Source organism: Strigops habroptila, chromosome 19 (assembly GCF_004027225.2).
Source record: "Strigops habroptila isolate Jane chromosome 19, bStrHab1.2.pri, whole genome shotgun sequence".
NCBI classification, from domain to species: domain Eukaryota; kingdom Metazoa; phylum Chordata; class Aves; order Psittaciformes; family Psittacidae; genus Strigops; species Strigops habroptila.
Genome location: NC_044295.2, coordinates 8329 through 27710, shown reverse-complemented (window position 1 = coordinate 27710; position 19382 = coordinate 8329). Strand labels below are relative to the sequence as shown.

General features: G+C 52.7%; 4 protein-coding genes and 3 pseudogenes across 5 annotated transcripts; 3 read left to right on the top strand and 4 right to left on the bottom strand.

Annotated features, from left to right (window-relative positions):
* Positions 1 to 873: 873 nt before the first annotated feature.
* On the bottom strand, positions 874 to 1677 carry LOC115617830 (feather beta keratin-like). Its single transcript, XM_030508802.1, has 2 exons — positions 1605 to 1677; positions 874 to 1196 (listed from the first exon to the last, which is right to left on the bottom strand). Exon 2 carries the CDS (start codon positions 1192 to 1194, stop codon positions 874 to 876), a length of 321 nt encoding a protein of 106 aa, XP_030364662.1. The 5' UTR covers positions 1195 to 1196; positions 1605 to 1677.
* Positions 1678 to 4091: 2414 nt separating this feature from the next.
* On the top strand, positions 4092 to 4724 carry LOC115617829 (annotated as a pseudogene).
* A 3121-nt stretch (positions 4725 to 7845) lies between these two features.
* LOC115617828 (feather beta keratin-like) lies at positions 7846 to 8166 on the bottom strand. Its single transcript, XM_030508801.1, has one exon. It carries the CDS (start codon positions 8164 to 8166, stop codon positions 7846 to 7848), a length of 321 nt encoding a protein of 106 aa, XP_030364661.1.
* A 1045-nt stretch (positions 8167 to 9211) lies between these two features.
* Positions 9212 to 10005, top strand: LOC115617839 (feather beta keratin-like). 2 transcript variants are annotated; one of them, XM_030508813.1, is made up of 2 exons: positions 9212 to 9281; positions 9683 to 10005. In XM_030508813.1, the coding sequence occupies exon 2, from the start codon at positions 9685 to 9687 to the stop codon at positions 10003 to 10005; it is 321 nt and encodes a 106-aa protein (XP_030364673.1). In that variant the 5' UTR covers positions 9212 to 9281; positions 9683 to 9684. The 2 variants fall into 2 exon arrangements, with proteins under 2 accessions (XP_030364673.1, XP_030364672.1); XM_030508812.1 differs by having other exon boundaries at positions 9257 to 9281; positions 9664 to 10005.
* A 2255-nt stretch (positions 10006 to 12260) lies between these two features.
* Positions 12261 to 13185, bottom strand: LOC115617948 (annotated as a pseudogene).
* Positions 13186 to 13206: 21 nt separating this feature from the next.
* Positions 13207 to 15307, top strand: LOC115617946 (annotated as a pseudogene).
* A 2626-nt stretch (positions 15308 to 17933) lies between these two features.
* LOC115617849 (feather keratin 3-like) lies at positions 17934 to 18632 on the bottom strand. Its single transcript, XM_030508825.1, has 2 exons — positions 18624 to 18632; positions 17934 to 18263 (listed from the first exon to the last, which is right to left on the bottom strand). Exon 2 carries the CDS (start codon positions 18240 to 18242, stop codon positions 17934 to 17936), a length of 309 nt encoding a protein of 102 aa, XP_030364685.1. The 5' UTR covers positions 18243 to 18263; positions 18624 to 18632.
* Between the last annotated feature and the right edge of the window lie 750 nt (positions 18633 to 19382).

Genomic DNA, 19382 nt, shown 5'->3' with positions numbered 1-19382 from the left:
CTTTGCTCCCCACCCAGTAAAGCAGCATCCAGATCAAGAGGAATTCCTTTTCCTTCACTCCTCAAGTCCCTGTTCGGCTATTGCCCTCCCAGGGCCTTCCACAGGCCAGGCTCCTCAATCAAGCTTGGGAGTGGCCATATGCTCCTTCTGCAGCATGTGCGCCAAGCCCAAGAGGGCATTTCTGGACAGAGGCTCAACAAAGCTGGGCCGGATGGCCAGAGACTCTGGAAGAGTCATGGATGCCTTCCTCACCTGCAAGTGATGGTGCCTGAAGAGGGCCCACTACACAGTGTCCAACCCTCCCTTCCTTTGGGGAGGATGAAGGCTCTACATGTGCCCCCCCCGCCAACTAATAACCCCAGAGAAACACCCACCCTCCTGACTGTAGGTGTCTGGAGTGTCAACAGAGGGAAGGACCATACAATGACAGGTAACAATCATTCTGTTAACAACTACTGCACAACCACCCCCAAAAACTCCCTCCCAGAACCAGCCCTGAGAACATGTATCAGCCCTGGGCATCTTGGGAGATGGTCTGCAGGGCAAAGGATGACAGAGAGGCATGGGTTGGGATGCAGCAGATCTTTAATGAGGCAAAAACAGGAAACAAGGACACTGTGAGTGGAGATCCTCATGCAGGGAGCATCAGGAGCAGAAAAGACTCTGCGCCCCATGGCTGTGGTGAAGAAAGAGAGTGGCAGAGGGAAAAAACAGCATGGTCTGTGCTGTGTGAGAGCCCAGGCTGGCCCCGTCCTTGTGCAAGGGATGCTGGGGTTGCTCAGCTGCTCTGGAAGCAACAACCCAATGCTCCGTCCCCAGTGCGGTGCCATCTTCTGGGTCCCTGGGCTTTCCCCAGGGCCATCACCAGCAGCTTTAGCAGGGGAGGCACCTCCTGCCGCAGTAGCGGCCGCCCAAGCCGGAGAGGCCCAAGCCGGAGAGGCTAAAGCCCCCGGAGTTGATGGGCACTCCCTCGGAGCTGAGGATGCTGCCAACGGCAGCGGAGGTGGAGGAGCCCACGGCGGTGTTCTGAGGGAAGGAGCTGAGGATGGGGCCGGGCAGGGTCACCACCACGGGGGAGGGCTGGATGACGACGGTGGAGTCCTGGCACTGCCTGACACAGGGCTCATTGCAGCTGTTGGCCAGCGGGGTCGGGCCGCAGGGCTGGCAGGGCACGCACGGGCTGTAGCAGGACATGTCTCGATAGTAGAGCTTCACCTGAGAGACAGGGCAGAGGCAAGCAGAGCAGGGAGACGGGTCAGGAGCAGCCTCTCACACCACCATGAGTAAGCCAAGGCAAGCCAAACCTGAGACAAGAGCTGGAGGTGTTGTAGGGAGACCCATAGACTTCAACTTCCCCTCAGCCCAAAAGTGCCCCATCAAAAATGGCCAAGCTCATAGGGGTCCCCACCTAGCCCATAGCTCAGAAGGCACATCAGCCAAGACCTAGCCCTCTCTGTGCTACATCTTCTTCCTCCTTCCTACTTCTATGGCAAGGACCTCCAACTCCCGCTGTGGCATGATGGAGCAGTCATCTGCTGATGTGTCCATTGGTCTGAGATCTCAGCCTGGGAAAGGATGAGAAGCAGAAGGGGCTGTAGACTCACCTGGTTCCCAAGGAGAGCAGGCCCAGAGAAGTGGATGAGAGAACAAGGCTTTGGGGTTACTTTTATACTGCTCTTGCACCGCCCCAGGCCCTGAGGCTGCCTCTGCTCAGGCAGCAATTTACCAACAGACTCATCTTTAATGGAAAGTATTCTTCCTAATCACACAGCTTGTAATTTGGTTTCCTTCTTTGACTCCTCTTCATTTCCTCATTTCTGACATGCCCTTTGTGCCAGAGACGCTCTACCAAATGCTGGAATGAGAGAGTCAAGCACTTCCAGGGCAGGAATGCAGCAGTGCACTCAAGTGCTGAAGACATCCCATACAGTCAGGGGACACCAGCGTGGGGTACCTTGGTGGGCTCTCTTGCAACTCTTTTTTCAGTAAGGGTCACAGGTACTCCAAGTGTTGCAGCCCCCAGTTGTATCCCCACAGATTCCCATGCAGAAGGACTTGCTCTGTCCTTTCCTTCTACCCCAGCTCACTCTGACAGTCAGTTCAGACTGACAGCTCATTCCTCAGGCTGGTGCTTCTGTTTTCAGCCCTCTTTCTCCTTATATTGCTTAGTTTGAGGAGAAATTTCTCCCCTTTCTTGGCCTTCTCTCTTCTAGGTGTGCAACCCAGACTGGCACATCTAAGTGGCTGCAGCACCCAAAAGTCACAGAATTCCCACTTCCATATATCAGGGACTGGCTAAAATGTCTTGGGAATGGAATCAGCAGAGTGAGAGCCTCTCAGCATCTCAGAGTCAATGCTTCTTAGGTCTGCCAAGGTGTGTGCAGAAATGTGGCCAGGGGTGTTGAGAGGTCATGGAGAAATGGGGTAAGAGGGGATGCAGTCACAGGCAGAGAATTTGTCTCTGGTGCTACACACTCCATTCCCATCAGGAAGCACCACTGTGCAGTGATGAGAAATATGGAAAAGCCTGGGTGGAAGAGAGGAAGCAAGTTAGAGAGGAACAGCCCAAAGTGAAATGCAAAGAAGTTTCTTGCAGAAGCAGTTCTCAATAGAGAGAACCTTCCCCTCTCTTCCAATGCCTTTTCTTTTGCTGACAACAGTCTCTTAGGGAAAGAGGTCTTGTCCTGACACTCCTCATACGGTAGCAGCAGCGTTTGGAGAGTGTGGCCATGAATCAGGCAATCCTTCCCTTCCGGGCAGTTCCTGGCAGAATAGGACTTCAGTGTGGGACACAGAAGCTCTGTGTGGTTGAAGACCAAATGAGTTGTCAGCTATTCGGCTCTCCCTTTGCAGCCTAGACCAACTGTCCTTCCTCTAAAGCACAGTGACACCAGGTCATCTGTCCTCGTGTTTGGTAGTGACTCAAGGTCTCTGCCCGACTCAGTGTCAGGTCAATTAGCTGCGGAGGTGCCCATGGCTTTGACTTGAACATGAGGAGCCTGTGTCCCTTTCCCAGACACTGTTAATACCGCAACAGAAGCAGGTTCACTCAGGAGTGCCCTTCATGAGGTGGGCAGGATTTTCTAGCTTTTCTCCCTGTACAGAAAGCTAACCCCATTGCTTTGAACTCCTTAACACTGGAAGGAGAAGGTGTATCCTGACCTGGAGAGGCAGGGAGTGGTGACTGACAGTCATGCTAAGACACTTTGAATGTTGGTACACTGATTTAAACTGCGTTTCCAAATTGGCGTGAAACTGCCTGTGTGAGGCTCTGAAATCTGCAGTAGCAGAGCAAGAGCTTTGAAGGAGTGTGAAAAGGAGAGCTCAGGAGGCAGGGTTTCAGTGCTAGCACCCAGGGCAAGTCTCCACGAGGTCCATGCCATTGCTGTTCAGCTGCCACTTGCCTCCTTTTGGCCTGTGGAACCTACTGCTCTGTAGTGTGCATGTACAGAGGAACGAAGAGTGCCCCTGGCATGACTAGCATATCTCCTCATGAAGAAGACACGTACACAGGGAGACACAGGCATGTGGTCTTGTACATCTGTGTGCTTGTTCACACTTAAGCATGCATATATACACAGATTTTAGGCAAAACAAATTCTTTTGATACAAAAATGAATGCAGACAAGTGAGAAGACATACGAGCAGACATATGTATAAGTGAAGCTACACAAATGTCGTTTGTACATAGGTTGGACAGAGAAATAACCCTCATATGCTGAAGGCATTGGTTGGAGACACCAAGAAATTGGTCAGAGAGTGGAAATGGCAAAACAGATGGCAGATTTGTTCTGAAAGCAAGATCATCAGGAAGAGGAGGTTCAAAATGAGCAGTGGAGACTGCTCACCAGTGACCACTGAGGAATGCCAGACCCCTTATTTTGAACAGGGTGGTGAACAACCCCACTGTATCTATATCCAGCAACTGGGTCAGGTCTTCAGCCCATAATGATGCATTCCTGACCTGAAAATCCTTGGATCTCTCATCTCAGAACTTGAAAGAACACTCAAAGGCAAATGGCCATGGCATAAATCACAGTATGAAAGCACTGAACTCTGAACAGCTAAAAGATCCTGGGCCATTGGCTTGGATGTCTTCAATTAGAGACTCTGCTGGAAAATTACTGCCTGTGTAGAGCATGACTGCATGCCTGGGGCAATGCTAGAGCACTATAAAAGCCAGTGCAAATACCCAGTCTTCCATCCACTTCTCTCTATCCTGAAGGATCAGGTGAGTCTGAAGCTCTTTATCTTCCCTTCTCTCCTCCTCTGCGCACCATTCACATCCCCACTCAGCATCATAAGTGGGATCCCTCATGGTGGTGTGAGAGGCTGCTCCTGACCCATCTCCCTGCTCTGCTTGCCCCTGCCTTGTCTCTCAGGTGAAGCTCTACCATCAAGACATGTCCTGCTACAGCCCGTGCGTGCCCTGCCAGCCCTGCGGCCCGACCCCGCTGGCCAACAGCTGCAATGAGCCCTGTGTCAGGCAGTGCCAGGATTCCACCGTCGTCATCCAGCCCTCTCCCGTGGTGGTGACCCTGCCCGGCCCCATCCTCAGCTCCTTCCCTCAGAACACCGCCGTGGGCTCCTCCACCTCCGCTGCTGTTGGCAGCATCCTCAGCTCCGAGGGAGTGCCCATCAACTCCGGGGGCTTTAGCCTCTCCGGCTTGGGCCTCTCCGGCTTGGGCGGCCGCTACTGCGGCAGGAGGTGCCTCCCCTGCTAAAGCTGCTGGTGATGGCCCTGGGGAAGGGCCCAGGGACCCAGAAGATGGCACCGCACTGGGGATGACGACTCCTTTCTGTCTTTGGTGCTCCCTGCACCACTCACAGTGTCTTTGTTTCCCTGTTTTGACTCATTAAATTTCTGCTGCATCCCAACCCATGACTTTGTGTCATCCTTTTTCATGCAGATGCCAATATCCCAAGAAACGCATCTCCTGTGCAGGTTTGATCTTTCTTGATCTCATGGCAAATATACCTTTCAGAAGAATCAGAATTATTCTTCAGCCTTTCTCAATTGCTTGGGTTTTTTTGCCCCACAAGATGGGGTAACTAAACTGCAACTACGCCGAGAGGAGGGAGACGCATTGTGTTCCGAATTTCGGACAGGAAGATGTTCTCTCCACCATTGGTGTATCCAAATCCAAGCAATACATTGCTGCCAAGCTGTTAGAATACAACACTGGTTCATTCTGGACCACCTTTTTCACATGGCCCTTGTCCATGGGGCATTCTCCAGTCCTTAGGAGACCTCATTATCATCAGACGACTTCCATCGCCACTAATCCTCTCAGATACTTTATGCTTCCCTAAGTGTTAGTCCACTTTCCTTGCTAAATCACAAGATCTTGAACAGGTATCTTGCCCTCACACTTCACAGGACACACCTCCAGAGACTGCAGTTCATGGCTTCTTTTCCAAGCCCACTGTCAATTCTCTGGTCTGTAGTGAGGGATCTCAGCTGTTTGGCTTCCTTACCTTCCAGTTCCTGACTGTGGGCCCCACTCTCCAAACATCAGAATTGCCATGCAGTAACCTGCTCATCAGGCTGGTGGCTGTAATGTTTCCACATGTCTTGAAGTTCTCTTGAGGTCAAGGACCGGGTGCAACCAAGGCAGCTTGGGCAGGGCTTGGAGCAACCTGGTCTAGTGGAAGATGTCCCTCCCCATGGCAGGGAGTTGGAACTGGACGAGCTTCTTCCCCAAACCTTTCTATGATTCGATTCTGTACTTTCTGTCTCTTCAGTTATTTGTCTCACTTCGTCCTCCCATTCCTTTGCTGAAGGGTTGCCTTACTGATCACACACTTCCCTCCTCACTTTACTAATCAATGATAAGGACCCATTCACCTCACTGTCCAATATTTCTTTTTCATTACCAGAACAATTACTGCAGGTAGTGTTTGAGTCCCTGTCCTAACCATGGTGTCCTCGCCTGCGGTTTGGGTCTTTACATCAGCTACCATGTTCTTAGATGTAGTTCGGATCCCTGACTGAATTGTGAGATCCCCAGAGGTCATTTGAGTCCCTGTTTTAGCCATGGCATCTGATATTAATGACTTGTGGCTCGATAGACACAGGTCAAGGCCAATACAGTGCTAAAACTAGCTGGTTTTCAAGCAGCTGCCACCCAGGGACTGGCCACCTCAGGGCACATTTCACTGTCACCACACCCAAAAGTTGTCACCTCTTACGCCAGCATGACAGCAGTTTCCACAAACCCACATTAAGCCAACAGTTAATTAGTATTTTTAAGAACCTCACTGAAGTGTGAACAAGGACCTCGGGAACCTGCTCAACAGAATGAGCCACATCAGTCTTGGATGGGAAGAGGGAGGTGTATTCTCTCATCCTCTCCACTTGACAGCTTCCCCAGCGCAGTGAGGGCATTAATGCCAGGGCAAAGCACAAAGCCTTTGGTCCTATCAACACGTTCCTGTCCTAGTAGAATAAAGAGATGGGAAGTGCAGCAGCAAACTCCCTGGCTCACACGGAATCCTGCCAGTTAGAAACTACTATGACAATAGCATGCTCAATTCAAAACTGCCAGTGTCTCAAGCCCCACGTTGAACACCAAAAAGACTGTGGTGAGTTGACGTTGTCTGTCCCCCAGTTGCTCACCAAGATGCTCTATCAATCCCCCTCCTCAGGGAGAAAGAGGGGAGAAAAATGACATCAAAAACTTGTGGATCAAGATGAAGGCAGTTTAATGAAGAAAAGCAAAGTGTGTGAAAGAACAGGAAAAGCAAAAAGATGTGTTGCCTATGAAGTATTTCCATCAGCAGGCGATGTTCCGCCACCCCTAGGAAGCAGGGTCACAGTACAATTAGTAGTTGCTTCAGAAGACAAATGCCTTGATAATGAACTGAAGCACAAGCAGGAGACATAGACGAGGTGGAAGCAGGGACAGGCCACTTTGTATGTTGTCAGAGTATGCAGAAATGCGATGAAGAAAGCCAAGACCCATTTGGAATTATACCTAGCTGAGGATGTCAAGAACAACAGGAAGGGCTTCTTCAAATGGATCAATAATAAGGAAATGTGGGCCCACTACTGAATGGAGCAGGGACCCTCGTGACAGAGGACACAAAGAAGGCAGAGATACTGAATTCTGCCTTTTCTTCAGTCTTCAACATCAAAGCCTGACCCAGAAGACCAGAGAGAAGGTCTGGAGAAAGGAAGTCTTTCCCTTGGTTTAGGAGGCTTGGTTAGAGACAAGGAGGTTGGACTAGATGACCTCTTGGTGGTTCCTTCCAGCCTCGACCATTCTGTGAATGCCTCCCTGCCCCAAATCTGCTCCTTCCTCTTAACATTTATTGCTAACCATGATGTCATATTGCATGGAAAATCTCCTTGGTCACTTCTGGCTTTGTCCCCTCGCAACCTCTTGCCCACCCCAGCCTACAAGCATTTTGGAGAAGGAGCCGGAGAGACAGCATTGGTGCTGTGCAAGCACTGCCCAGTGAAACCCAAAACGTTTATGTGTTATCAGCATCATTCCAGGTACAACTACAAAGAACCAATAGGAGGGCTAATATGGGGACAACTCCATCCAGGTAGATCCTGCACAATGCTATTACAAATCACTACACAATTATCCCCTCCCAGAACCACCCCTGAGCAACAGCTCTCTCCTGGGCATTCTGGGAGAGCACCTGCAGGGCAAAGGATGACAGAGAGGCATGGGTTGGGATGCAGCAGAAATTTAATGAGTCAAAATAAGGAAACAAAGACACTGTGAGTGGACATCCTGGTGCAGGGACCAAAGGCAGAAAGGAGTCGTCATCCACAGTGCAGTGCCATCTTCTGGGTCCCTGGGCCCTTCCCCAGAGCCATCACCAGCAGCTTCAGCAGGGGAAGCACCTCCTGCCGCAGTAGCGGCCGCCCAAGCCGGAGAGGCCCAAGCCGGAGAGGCTAAAGCCCCCGGAGTTGATGGGCACTCCCTCGGAGCTGAGGATGCTGCCAACAGCAGCGGAGGTGGAGGAGCCCACGGCAGTGTTCTGAGGGAAGGAGCTGAGGATGGGGCCGGGCAGGGTCACCACCACGGGAGAGGGCTGGATGACGACAGTGGAGTCCTGGCACTGCCTGACACAGGGCTCATTGCAGCTGTTGGCCAGCGGGGTCGGGCCGCAGGGCTGGCAGGGCACGCACGGGCTGTAGCAGGACATGTCTTGATGGTAGAGCTTCACCTGAGAGACAGGGCAGGGGCAAGCAGAGCCGGGGACATGGGTCAGGAGCAGCCTCTCACCCCAAGGCAAGCCAAGCTTGAGACAAGAGCTGGAGGTGTAGTAGGGAGACCCATAGACTTCAGCTTCTCCTCAGCCAAAAAGTGCTCCATCAAGAGTGGTCAAGTCCAGGGAGCTCCCAGTGCAGCCACCGCTCACTTCAGCCAGCCGCAGACTATCTGCATGATACACTTTCTGCTCCCTTCCCTCTCTCATTATAAGTAGCCCCTTGACCCAGCATAGGACAAAGGGCAGGTATATGCTGAGAAAAGCTGAAGAGGAAAAGGAGGCAGAGGGAGAGGAGAAAGGGCTTGTTCTCAAGGAGATGGAGGTGAGAGCAGCAGATGAGAGAGTGAGGAGAAGTTCCCACTTTTATACTGCTCCGGCACCGCCCCAGGCCCACAGTCACTGCACACAGGTACTAATTTTCCAGCAGACTCACCTCCAAAGCAAAACACCCACCTGACGGCACAAGCTGGTGTTTGGTTTCTGTCAACGCTGCCATTTCGCTTCCTCATTTCTGAAATGGCCATTAGGCCACAGAAGATCCTTTCAAGTATCAAAATAGTGGCCCAAATATTTCCCTGGCAGGAACACATCAATACTGGCAGAAGATATACTCCAAGTGGTGGAGGTGTGTGTGCAGGTAAGAGGCATGGGTCTGGAGTGATCTGGTGAGGTTGTTTTAAACCCCCTGGAAAAGGAACGTGCTGTCCCACCAATGCAGGCCTCTCCTGCCTGTGTCTTTTTGTTTGGCCAAGCTATCCCCTCTTGTGATAGTCTCTGGGGTCTCAACCAAGGCCATCTGCAGGCACATCAGTGGCACCTGCATGGCAGACCAATATTTCAGAAATGAGGAAATGAAATGGCAGTGTTGACGGAAACCAAAACCCCAACTTGTGCCGTCAGGTGGGTGTTTTGCTTTGGAGGTGAGTCTCTTGGAAAATTACTGTCCTTGTGCAGTGATTGTGGGCCTGAGGCAGTGCAGGAGCAGTATAAATTTAGGAACTTCTCACTCTTTCATCCACTCCTCTTGCCTCCATCTCCTTGAGAACAAGGTGAGTATGAAGCTTTTCCTCCTACTCCTTGTCATCCTCTTTCTCCTTGTCTTCCTTTGGGATTTCTCAGCATATACCTGCTCCTTTGTCCTATACTGGGAGTTGGAGCAGCTTGTCATAGGAGAGGAAAGATGGTAGAAGTTGTGGCATGGAGTTAGGTTGGATCTTGGCTGAGCTACAGGCTAGATGGTAACCTTGCTGGGCTTGATTGCTCTTGACAGGGCTCTTTTGCACTTTTGCACTGAGGGGAAGCTGAAGCCAGTGGGACTCCTTACACAGCCCCTACCTCATGACTCCATGTTGTTGCTTGGCTCATTTGTGGTGGGCTTCAGGCTGCTCTTGACCCATCTCCCTGCTCTGCTTGCCCCTGCCCTGTCTGCAGGTGAAGCTCTACCATCGAGACATGTCCTGCTACAGCCCATGCGTGCCCTGCCAGCCCTGCGGCCCGACCCCGCTGGCCAACAGCTGCAATGAGCCCTGTGTCAGGCAGTGCCAGGACTCCATCGTTGCCATCCAGCCCTCCCCCGTGGTGGTGACCCTGCCTGGCCCCATCCTCAGCTCCTTCCCTCAGAACACCGCCGTGGGCTCCTCCACCTCCGCTGCTGTTGGCAGCATCCTCAGCTCCAAGGGAGTGCCCATCAACTCCGGGGGCTTTAGCCTCTCCGGCTTGGGCCTCTCCGGCTTGGGTGGCCGCTACTGTGGCAGGAGGTGCCTCCCCTGCTAAAGCTGCTGGCAATGGCCCTGGGGAAGGTCCCAGGGACCCAGAAGATGGCACCGCACTGGGGATGACGACTCCTTTCTGCCTTTGGTGCTCCCTGCACCAGGATGTCCACTCACAGTGTCTTTGTTTCCTTGTTTTGACTCATTAAATTTCTGCTGCATCCCAACCCATGCCTCTCTGTCATCCTTTGCCCTGCAGATGCTCTCCCAAAATGCCCAAGGATGGAGCTGTTTCTTTGTGTGATTCTGGGAGGAATTTCTGGGGATGAAGGTGTAGTGGTTGTTAACACAATGGTTGTGAACTGAAAGACTCAGGGCAGTCTTTCCAAAGCGGCTGTTCTTTGGAGCATGGCTGGGCATCAGTCTGCTGGTGCGAGGTGCTGGGTGTTGCCTTTGCACCACTTGAGTTTTCTCTTTTTCCTCCTTCCACTCATAGACTGTCACACAGGCCCACAGGCAGAGAACATCCTCCTTGCCCTGCTCCTTCCCTGCCTGTGCCCAGGGCTTCCTGGGAATGTTTCTGGAGAGCGGGAAGCAGGGAGAGACTCAGGGCAGGAGTCTCTGGGCGTGTGGAGGCTGAGTGTCTCCAGGGACTGCCCAGGAGTTCTCCACAGCAGTGTGGTGACCAGCAGCAAAGGCTGCAGAGAGGCTTGTGGCTGACAAAGTGGAGCAGCTGAACTGCTGCAGGACAGAACTGGGTGAGATCACACATGTCCACCCAGATCCCTGCATGGCAGCTGGCTTGGCAGCAACCACCCCTAGCTCTCCACACATGCTTCCACCCTGACAAGCAGCAGCCTAAGCAGGGCCAGTTTTTGTGGTAGCACCATCAAAATTGTTTCTGGCCACCAAGGACTGTCATCAGCATCCTGGGCAGTACCAACAGGACCCATCCCACTCTGCGCAGCACTCACTAGTTGGGGTCTAGAACACTGCTCTAAAACACAAGAAAGATCTAATGTGAGAAAGACCTTGACCAAATGGAGTGAGTTCAGCAGAGGGTGCCCAAGATGGTGAGGAGCTGGAGCATGTGTTCAGGGGGGAGTGGCTGAGGGCCTGGGCCCTGTTGTTTCGGGAGAGAAGGCTTTGATGGAAGACCTAAGAGCAGCTTTGGAGTAGGCATGGTGAGGTCCCCCAGAAGACAGATCCAGGCTCAACAGTGCTCACTGTGGCAGTGTGTGGTTGGAGAACTGGAGACTATGGGCTCACCCTGAAAGAGGAGAGGTTTGGACTCGATCGGTGGAAAATGGTTTGCACTAGGAGGAGAGTCAAGCAGTGGAAAGGGTTGCCTGGGGAGGTAGTGCAGTAACAGTCCTTAGATGCTCATGGCTGATTGGTCTTGGAGCAAAGGGTTGGGCCCTATGACCTCTGGAGGTCCTTTCTGACTTGATTATGCTGTGATCCCATTGTCCCAGGATGGCCTTTGTGCCTCTGCCTACTGGGGGGGGATAGGGGTGGCAATAAGGAGAGGGGACTCAGCTCTCTGGCCAAGGAGAAAGGCAGTGTGCAGGAACTCTCCTGAACGCTCTGCAGAAGGAAAAAGTAGATTGCCATAAGCATCTCTGCACCAGATAGGAGACCACAAGACCTGTGGACCCCAGCTGGGGAGACAATGGAGTCCAAGAACATTGTGGCAGTGTGTTCCTTTACTGTTGTTATGCTTTGACTTCCCGCCTGGTGTTCTCTTCACTCTGCAACTCAAAATCTCAATGTTGCAAATAGGGCAGGTTCTCCTAGGCTTCCCTGGAAAGGTGTTGATGCTGCCTTGTCAATAACACATTCATCCTTCCTCTTCCTGACTGCCTTCTTCACAATGTTGAGCTTCCCAAGGAAGAGGAAGAGGTGTATGCACCAAACTGATGGTAGTGACTGGGTCATTTGGTCATTCAATCCTGCTACACCCCATATAGGCAGAGAAGTTTAAAAACCAGAGGGTCAAAGGATTCATGACTGAGCAAACTCAGTGCAAACCCATGTCGAAAATAACTGCACAATAATCACCAACCCCCCGTCCCAGAACCCTTTGAGCAACATCTGTCTCCCTGGGCATCTTGAGAGAATGCCTGCAGGGGAAAGGACAAGACAAAGGCATGGACTGGGGTGCAGCAGAGATTTAATGAGGCAAAAAAGGGGAGTGAGTTTGATCAGAGTGGAGGTCACAGTGCATGGAGCATTAAGGGCAGAAAGGAGTCTGTGACCGCAAGTGTGGTGCCATCTTCTGGGTCCCTGGGCCCTTCCCCAGGGCCATTTCCAGCAGCTTTAGCAGGGGAGGCACCTCCTGCCGCAGTAGCGGCCACCCAAGCCGGAGAGGCCCAAGCCGGAGAGGCTAAAGCCCCCGGAGTTGATGGGCACTCCCTCGGAGCTGAGGATGCTGCCAACAGCAGCGGAGGTGGAGGAGCCCACGGCGGTGTTCTGAGGGAAGGAGCTGAGGATGGGGCCGGGCAGGGTCACCACCACGGGGGAGGGCTGGATGGCGACGATGGAGTCCTGGCACTGCCTAACACAGGGCTCATTGCAGCTGTTGGCCAGCGGGGTCGGGCCACAGGGCTGGCAGGGCACGCATGGGCTGTAGCAGGACATGTCTCAATGGTAGAGCTTCACCTGGAGACAGGGCAGCGGCAAGCAGAGCAGGGAGATGGGTCAGGAGCAGCCTCTCGCACCACCAGGAAGGATGAAAGGCAGCTCTGTAGACAAGAGCTGGAGGCTGCGCAGGGAGGCACATGGGCTTCTCCTTTCACTCAGAAGATCCCTGCCAAGAGTTACTGAGAGCAGGGAGATCCCCACCAACCCCATTGCACAGGAGACACCTCATGTCATCCAAGCCCCAAGCTCTGTCCATGTCATAGGTGTCCATGTCCATGTCACACCTTCTGCCCTCTTCCCTCTACCCTAGCAAGAAGTTCCAAGGCCCAGCACAAGACAAAGAGGCAGGGATGTCCTGAGAAATCCCAGTGGAGGAGAAGGAAGAGAAAGAGCTTCATACTCACCTTGTTCTCAGGGAGATGGAGGTGAGAGCAGTGGATGAGTGAGAGAAGTTCCCACTTTTATACTGCTCCTGCACCGCCCCAGGCCCACAGTCACTCCACACAGGCACTAATTTTCCAGCAGACTCACCTCCAAAGCAAAACACCCACCTGATGGCACAGGTTGGGGTTTGGTTTCCATCAACAATACATGTCCTCATTTCTGACACACCCACCAGGCAATGGATGCTTATTTCAAGTACCAGGATGAGAAGCCCAAGAATTTTCTGTGCACGAACACATCAGTAGGGGCAGAAGACAATTCCCAAGGGGATCCCCATGGATTTGGGTTCTTCCTCATTACCTGTGGGGTGTGTGGGGGCTCAGGACAACGTCTTGTCATTCCCACTCTGCTCACACCACCCTGCAGTTTGGCTGGTGCTTTGCATCCCGACCAGCCAGAGACACAGTGGCCTGGCCAAGTTTCCAAACTCCTGCAGCCCCTGACCTGTGGGAGTAGCAGCAGGAAAGTCCTACTGAGGGCAACGGCCATTAGGTCATCCTGGAGCCATGGACTTGGGTGATGCCCTGTGCTCAGAGCTCCTTTTCACAGGGCAGGAATGGAGCTGCCCTGGCTGCACGGAAATTGAGCCCTGTGTGGACACGGGCTGCAGACAGCTCGCACTCCTGGCTTGTCCTCACGCCAAAGGCCAGAATTAGAGTGTGACTCACCACAGGTAGGGAGAGTCTATCCCAGGAAGCTTGCCTACAGAAGGCATTCCTCTGCTTTCCTGGGACGCATCCCAGCTGCCTCTATGGCTGCAGGGCACGGAAGTGCATCGCTCCTTGATGTGCTTTGAGAGCTGGTTTTGTACTCAGTGGTGTTCTGAGCACTGGTCCTCCCTGAGCATCCCCAGGCACATGGCACTGCAGAGTCCTGCCAGCCCTCACTGCTTGGACAGTTAGAGGAACTTTTCTTGCCTTCCCCATGGTGCTGGGTTGTGCTCCACCCTGAGGAGGCCTTTGGGGCATGGGATCAGAGGTGTGATGGAGCCCTAATATCAGGAGAAGATGTATCACTCCGGCTTGAGGGTTGAGTCCCAGACATGGGGGAGATGTTTTCTGCAACCCTTTCTTTCCCTCCATGTCATGTTCTGGACAGCACGTGGCACGTCCTCAGGAAGAGCAGCCTTTGGGTACTCTGCTGACATGTGCAGTGTGGGGAAGAGCTGGGCTTCTTCCTGCAAAGGAAGTTGCCAACAGTTGCACTTCACTGCCCTAAGACAACATCCCCCGTGCCTGCATGGGACTCCTTGAGTACCTGGGGCTCTTCTTTTGCCCCACTGACATGATTCTGCCTGGGATAGCCTTGGGCTTCTTATCCCAGGACATGAAAGGAGCTGCATAGCAGGTTCAGCACGTCAGAAATGAGGAAATGAAATAGCAGCAGTGATGAAAACCAAACCCCAACCTGTGCAATTAGGTGGGTGTTTTGCTTTGGAGGTGAGTCTGCTGGAAAATTAGTGCCCATGTGCAGTGACTGTGGGCCTGGGGCAGTGCAGGAGCAGTATAAAAGCGGGAACTTCTCCTCACTCTCTCATCCACTGCTTTCATTGAGAATCTCCTTGAGAATAAGGTGAGTCTGAAGCCTTTTCTCTACCTCCTTCTCTTCCTCCTCGTCCTCTGAGTTTTCTCAGCACATAACTGCCCCTTTGCCCCATGCGGGGGCTTGGACCATCTTGTCATATGAGAGGGAAGCAGGAGGGAGGATGATGTGTCATGGCTAAATCTTGGCTGAGGAGACTCCTGAGCTATGGGGTAGGTGGGAATCTCCCTGGGCTTAGTCAAGCTTGGCAGGGATCTTCTGAGGGAAAGGAGAAGCCCATGTCCCACCCTGCTCCAATGCTCGTCTCTAGTTTGTGACTTGGTTTACTTTTGGTGGTGTGAGAGGCTGCTCCTGACCCATCTCCCTGCTCTGCTTGCCGCTGTCCTGTCTCCCAGGTGAAGCTCTACCATCGAGACATGTCCTGCTACAGCCCGTGTGTGCCCTGCCAGCCCTGCGGCCCGACTCCGCTGGCCAACAGCTGCAATGAGCCCTGTGTCAGGCAGTGCCAGGATTCCACCGTCGTCATTGAGCCTTCCCCTGTGGTGGTGACCCTGCCCGGCCCCATCCTCAGCTCCTTCCCTCAGAACACCGCTGTGGGCTCCTCCACCTCTGCTGCCGTTGGCAGCATCCTCAGCTCCGAGGGAGTGCCCATCAACTCCGGGGGCTTTAGCCTCTCCGCCTTGGGCCTCTCCGGCTTGGGCGGCCGCTACTGCGGCAGGAGGTGCCTCCCCTGCTAAAGCTGCTGGCGATGGCCCTGGGAAGGTCCCAGGGACCCAGAAGATGGCACCGCACTGGGGACGGAGCGTTGGGTTGTTGCTTCCAGAGCAGCTGAGCAACCCCAGCACCCCTTGCACAAGGACATGGCCAGCCTGGGCTCTCGCACAGCATGGACCATGCCTGCCTCTGCTGTTCTCTGTACTGGGGCCTCCACTCCCATTTTTCTCTTTTGACTCATTAAATTTCTTCTGCATCTCAGCCCATGCCTTTGTCTCATCCTTTTCACTGGAAATACACCCCCAAATGCCATGTGTCTTAGGGGTGGTTCTGGGATGGGGGTTTGGAGATACTTGTGCCCTGACAGTTAACATAGGCTTGCTTCTGGTATTCTTAGTTGTGCATTGGGTGACCCTCTGCTTTCTAAACTCCTCTACCTATCCTAGTCTGGGCAGAATGACCAGATGATGTTCAGTGAACATTGCTACTCCAATGATTTTTGGTCTCCCACTAAAGCATTCTCTTCTTCATGCTCAGCAAAACCCGTACCCTCAGCCTATCCTGGCCAGCCACGTGCACCAGTCTCCTCACCTTCCTGGCTACTCGCTTCCTCTCTTCCTGCCCTGAGCCTCTCTCTGCCTCCCACTCTCCAGAAACATTCCCAGGAAGCCCTGGGCACAGGCAGGGAAGGAGCAGGGCAAGGAGGATGTTCTCTGCCTGTGGGCCTGTGTGACACTCTATGAGTGGAAGGAGGAAAAAGAGAAAACCCAAGTGACGCAAAGGCAACACCCAGCACATCGCACCAGCAGACGATGCCCAGCCATGCTCCAAAGAACAGCCCCTTTGGAAAGACTGCCTACAGTTTTATTGCTGAGCATAATGTTATACAGAATGGCATGGTCCTTTGGTCAGTTCTGGTCAGGTCTCCTGGCAGTGTCCCATCCAGCTACTTGCACACCCCTTCTACACACCATGTGCCAATATCTAAAGTTTAGGCTTGTTATCTGCAGTGTTTCAACGACACATTTGAAGCTCAGCACTAAAATGATCAAAACACAGCCTGTGATGTTAGGTAAGATATTTTTATTTGGATGTGAGTTTGTTCAAAAATTACTGCCTGCTGCAAGTGAAGTTGCCCTGAGGGCACTTTGGCTGCAAAGATTTATAGTGAAGGGCTCAAGGTCCAAGTGGAAACAAGTGGCAAGAGGTTTCCTTCAGGGGTCTGTACTGAGACCAATACTATTTCATCTCTTCATCAATGACATGGATAGTGGGATTGAGTGCACCCTCAGACAGCTGCTGCATGACACCAAGTTGAGGGGCAACTGACATGCATGAGGAATGGATGGTGTCCAGAGGGACCTTGATAGGCTTGAGGAATGGTCCCATGGGAAACTCAAGATATTCGACAAGATCGAGTGCAAGACCCCACACCTGCACTTGGGCAATATTAATACAGGCTGGAGGATGAATGCTTGAGGACTTGGGGACACTGGAGGTTGATAAACAAGACATGAGCCAGCAGTGTGTGCTGGCAGCTCAGAAAGCCAAGCGTGTCCTGGGCTGCATCAAAAGAAGTGTGGCCAGTAGGCTGAGGGAGGTGATTCTCTGCTTTTAGTCCTCTCTCTTTAGGGGAAGAGTGCATCCACCCTGGTGTCCCCAGTAGAAACAAGACATGGACCTGTTAGAGCAGGTCCAGAGAAGGGCTACAAAAATTATCAGATGCCTGCAACAGCCCTCAGATGAGGAAACACTGAGGGAGTTGGGTGTTTTTATCCTGGAGAAGAGAAGGCCATGGGGAGACATTATTGCAGCCTTTCAACATGTAGAGGGAACTTATAAAGAAGTCCAAAGTAGAGTTTGGACTGTACTGATAGGACAAGGAGCAACACTTTTAAACTGAAATAGAGGTCATGTAGGTTGGATATAAGGAGGAAATTTATTATGATGAGGATAGTGAGACACTGGAAAAGGTTACCTGGAGAATGACGGCATGCTCCATCACTGAAATGTTGAATGTCAGGTTTGACAGAACTTTGAGTAACATGATGTAGGGCCAGATGTCCTTGCCCATGGTAGGGAGTTTGGACTTGATGTTCTTTAAAGGTCTCTTACAATCAACACAATTCTATGGTTCTATAATTATATGGATCTACAACAAGGTCCCCCACTGAAACATGTCCCTCCCTTAGAGAAAGCTGCGGATTCTCCTGGCCTCTCCTGGGAAGCAAGTGCTGTGCCTTGTCAATACCACATTCCTTCCAGAATACTTGCATGAAAATGTTGAAGTTACTGAGGAACAGGAAAGGTGTGCACAGCTGGGTGGATTGAAGGCATGGACCGATGTGGGGTAATTGTATCCCAGACCAAAAAGGCAGCACTTTCTTAGAAAGTAGAGGGTCGCTCAGTGTGTGACTGAACATAATGAATGCCAGAGTGTTCTGACAGTCACTGCAAAACCATTCCCAACAACGCCCTCCCAGGACCAGCCATGAGCAACATCTCTCTTCCTTGGCCATCTTGGGAGAGCATCTGCAGGGGAAAGGATGAGACAACAGCACAGGCTGGGATGCAACAGAACTTTAATGAGTGAGTCAAAAGAGGGAAATGAGGTCGATCTGAGTGAAGGCCTCTGTGCAGGCGGCAGCTTTAGCAGGGGAAGCACCTCCTGCCGCCCAAGCCAGAGAGGCCCAAGCCGGAGAGGCTAAAGCCCCCGGAGTTGATGGGCACTCCCTCGGAGCTGAGGATGCTGCCAACAGCAGCAGAGGTGGAGGAGCCCACGGCAGTGTTCTGAGGGAAGGAGCTGAGGATGGGGCCAGGCAGGGTCACCACCACGGGGGAGGGCTGGATGGCAACGATGGAGTCCTGGCACTGCCTGACACAGCGCTCATTGCAGCTGTTGGCCAGTGGGGTCGGGCCGCAGGGCTGGCAGGGCATGCACGGGCTGTAGCAGGACATGTCTCGATGGTAGAGCTTCACCTGGAGACAGGGCAGGGGCAAGCAGAGCAGGGAGATGGGTCAGGAGCAGCCTCTCACCCCACTCCCAATGAAACAAGAATGCAGGGGCATTTTAGGGACACCCACTGGTTTCAGCTTCCCCTCAGCGAAAAAGAGCCCTACCCAGAAAGACCAAGCCATGGAAAGTTCCCACCTAGCCCACATCTCAGCTGAACCAAGTCCCTGCCTATTCCCATGCCACACATTCTACCACCTTCCCTCTCCCATGGTAAATATCCCCACAACCCAGACCAAAACAGGGTATGAGCTTAGAAATTATCCAGGAGGAGCTTAGAAATTATCCAGGAGGAGGATAGCGAGGAAGAAGGGTTCCAAATGCACCTTGTTCTCAAGGAGATGGAGGTGAGAGCAGCAGATGAGAGAGTGAGGAGAAGTTCCCACTTTTATACTGCTCCGGCACCGCCCCAGGCCCACAGTCACTGCACACAGGTACTAATTTTCCAGCAGACTCACCTCCAAAGCAAAACACCCACCTAATGGCATAGGTTGGGGATTGGTTTCTGTCAACACTGCCATTTCATTTCCTCATTTCTGACATCACCCTTATGGCATGGAATCTCTTTTGAAGTATCGTGATGGGAGGTCTCAATGTTTTTCCTTCTCCCTCGCTGCCTGTCTCCCTGCTCACATCAGTAGTCACTGGTCCTTGCCTCTATAGGCAGGGGGCTGCATATCTCGTCTCAAAAGCCTTCGCCCAAGCAAATCTTCTTCTTCTGGGAGACATTTGCTGGTTTCTTTGGCATGTTGCCCCCTCCTGTGGCATTCTCTGGGGGTTCCCAGCCCATGTTGCCAGCAGGCTTTCAGAAAGAGAGCATTGCCCTCCCCAGCATCCTAACTGCTCAACAAGCCTTGCTGGGGTCACGTTCCTCTTCTCTCACTCAGGGACAGCCCAGAGCTCTGAGGTGGTTTTCCTGGGTTATGGATGAAGCTGCCCTGGCCGCAGGGGAATTGAGCCCTACATGGGCATGGGCTGCAGACAGCTCGCACTCCTGGCTTGTCCTCTCACCAAAGGTTGACACACACCAGGCCAGAATTAGAGTGTGACTTGCCACGGGTAGGGAGAGTCTATCCCAGGAAGCT

Excerpts from the sequence above, each read along its gene's own strand:
- LOC115617830 (XM_030508802.1), bottom strand. The coding sequence starts at position 1,194 with ATGTCCTGCTACAGCCCGTGCGTGCCCTGCCAGCCCTGCGGCCCGACC.
- LOC115617828 (XM_030508801.1), bottom strand. The coding sequence starts at position 8,166 with ATGTCCTGCTACAGCCCGTGCGTGCCCTGCCAGCCCTGCGGCCCGACC.
- LOC115617839 (XM_030508813.1), top strand. The coding sequence starts at position 9,685 with ATGTCCTGCTACAGCCCATGCGTGCCCTGCCAGCCCTGCGGCCCGACC.
- LOC115617849 (XM_030508825.1), bottom strand. The coding sequence starts at position 18,242 with ATGTCCTGCTACAGCCCGTGCATGCCCTGCCAGCCCTGCGGCCCGACC.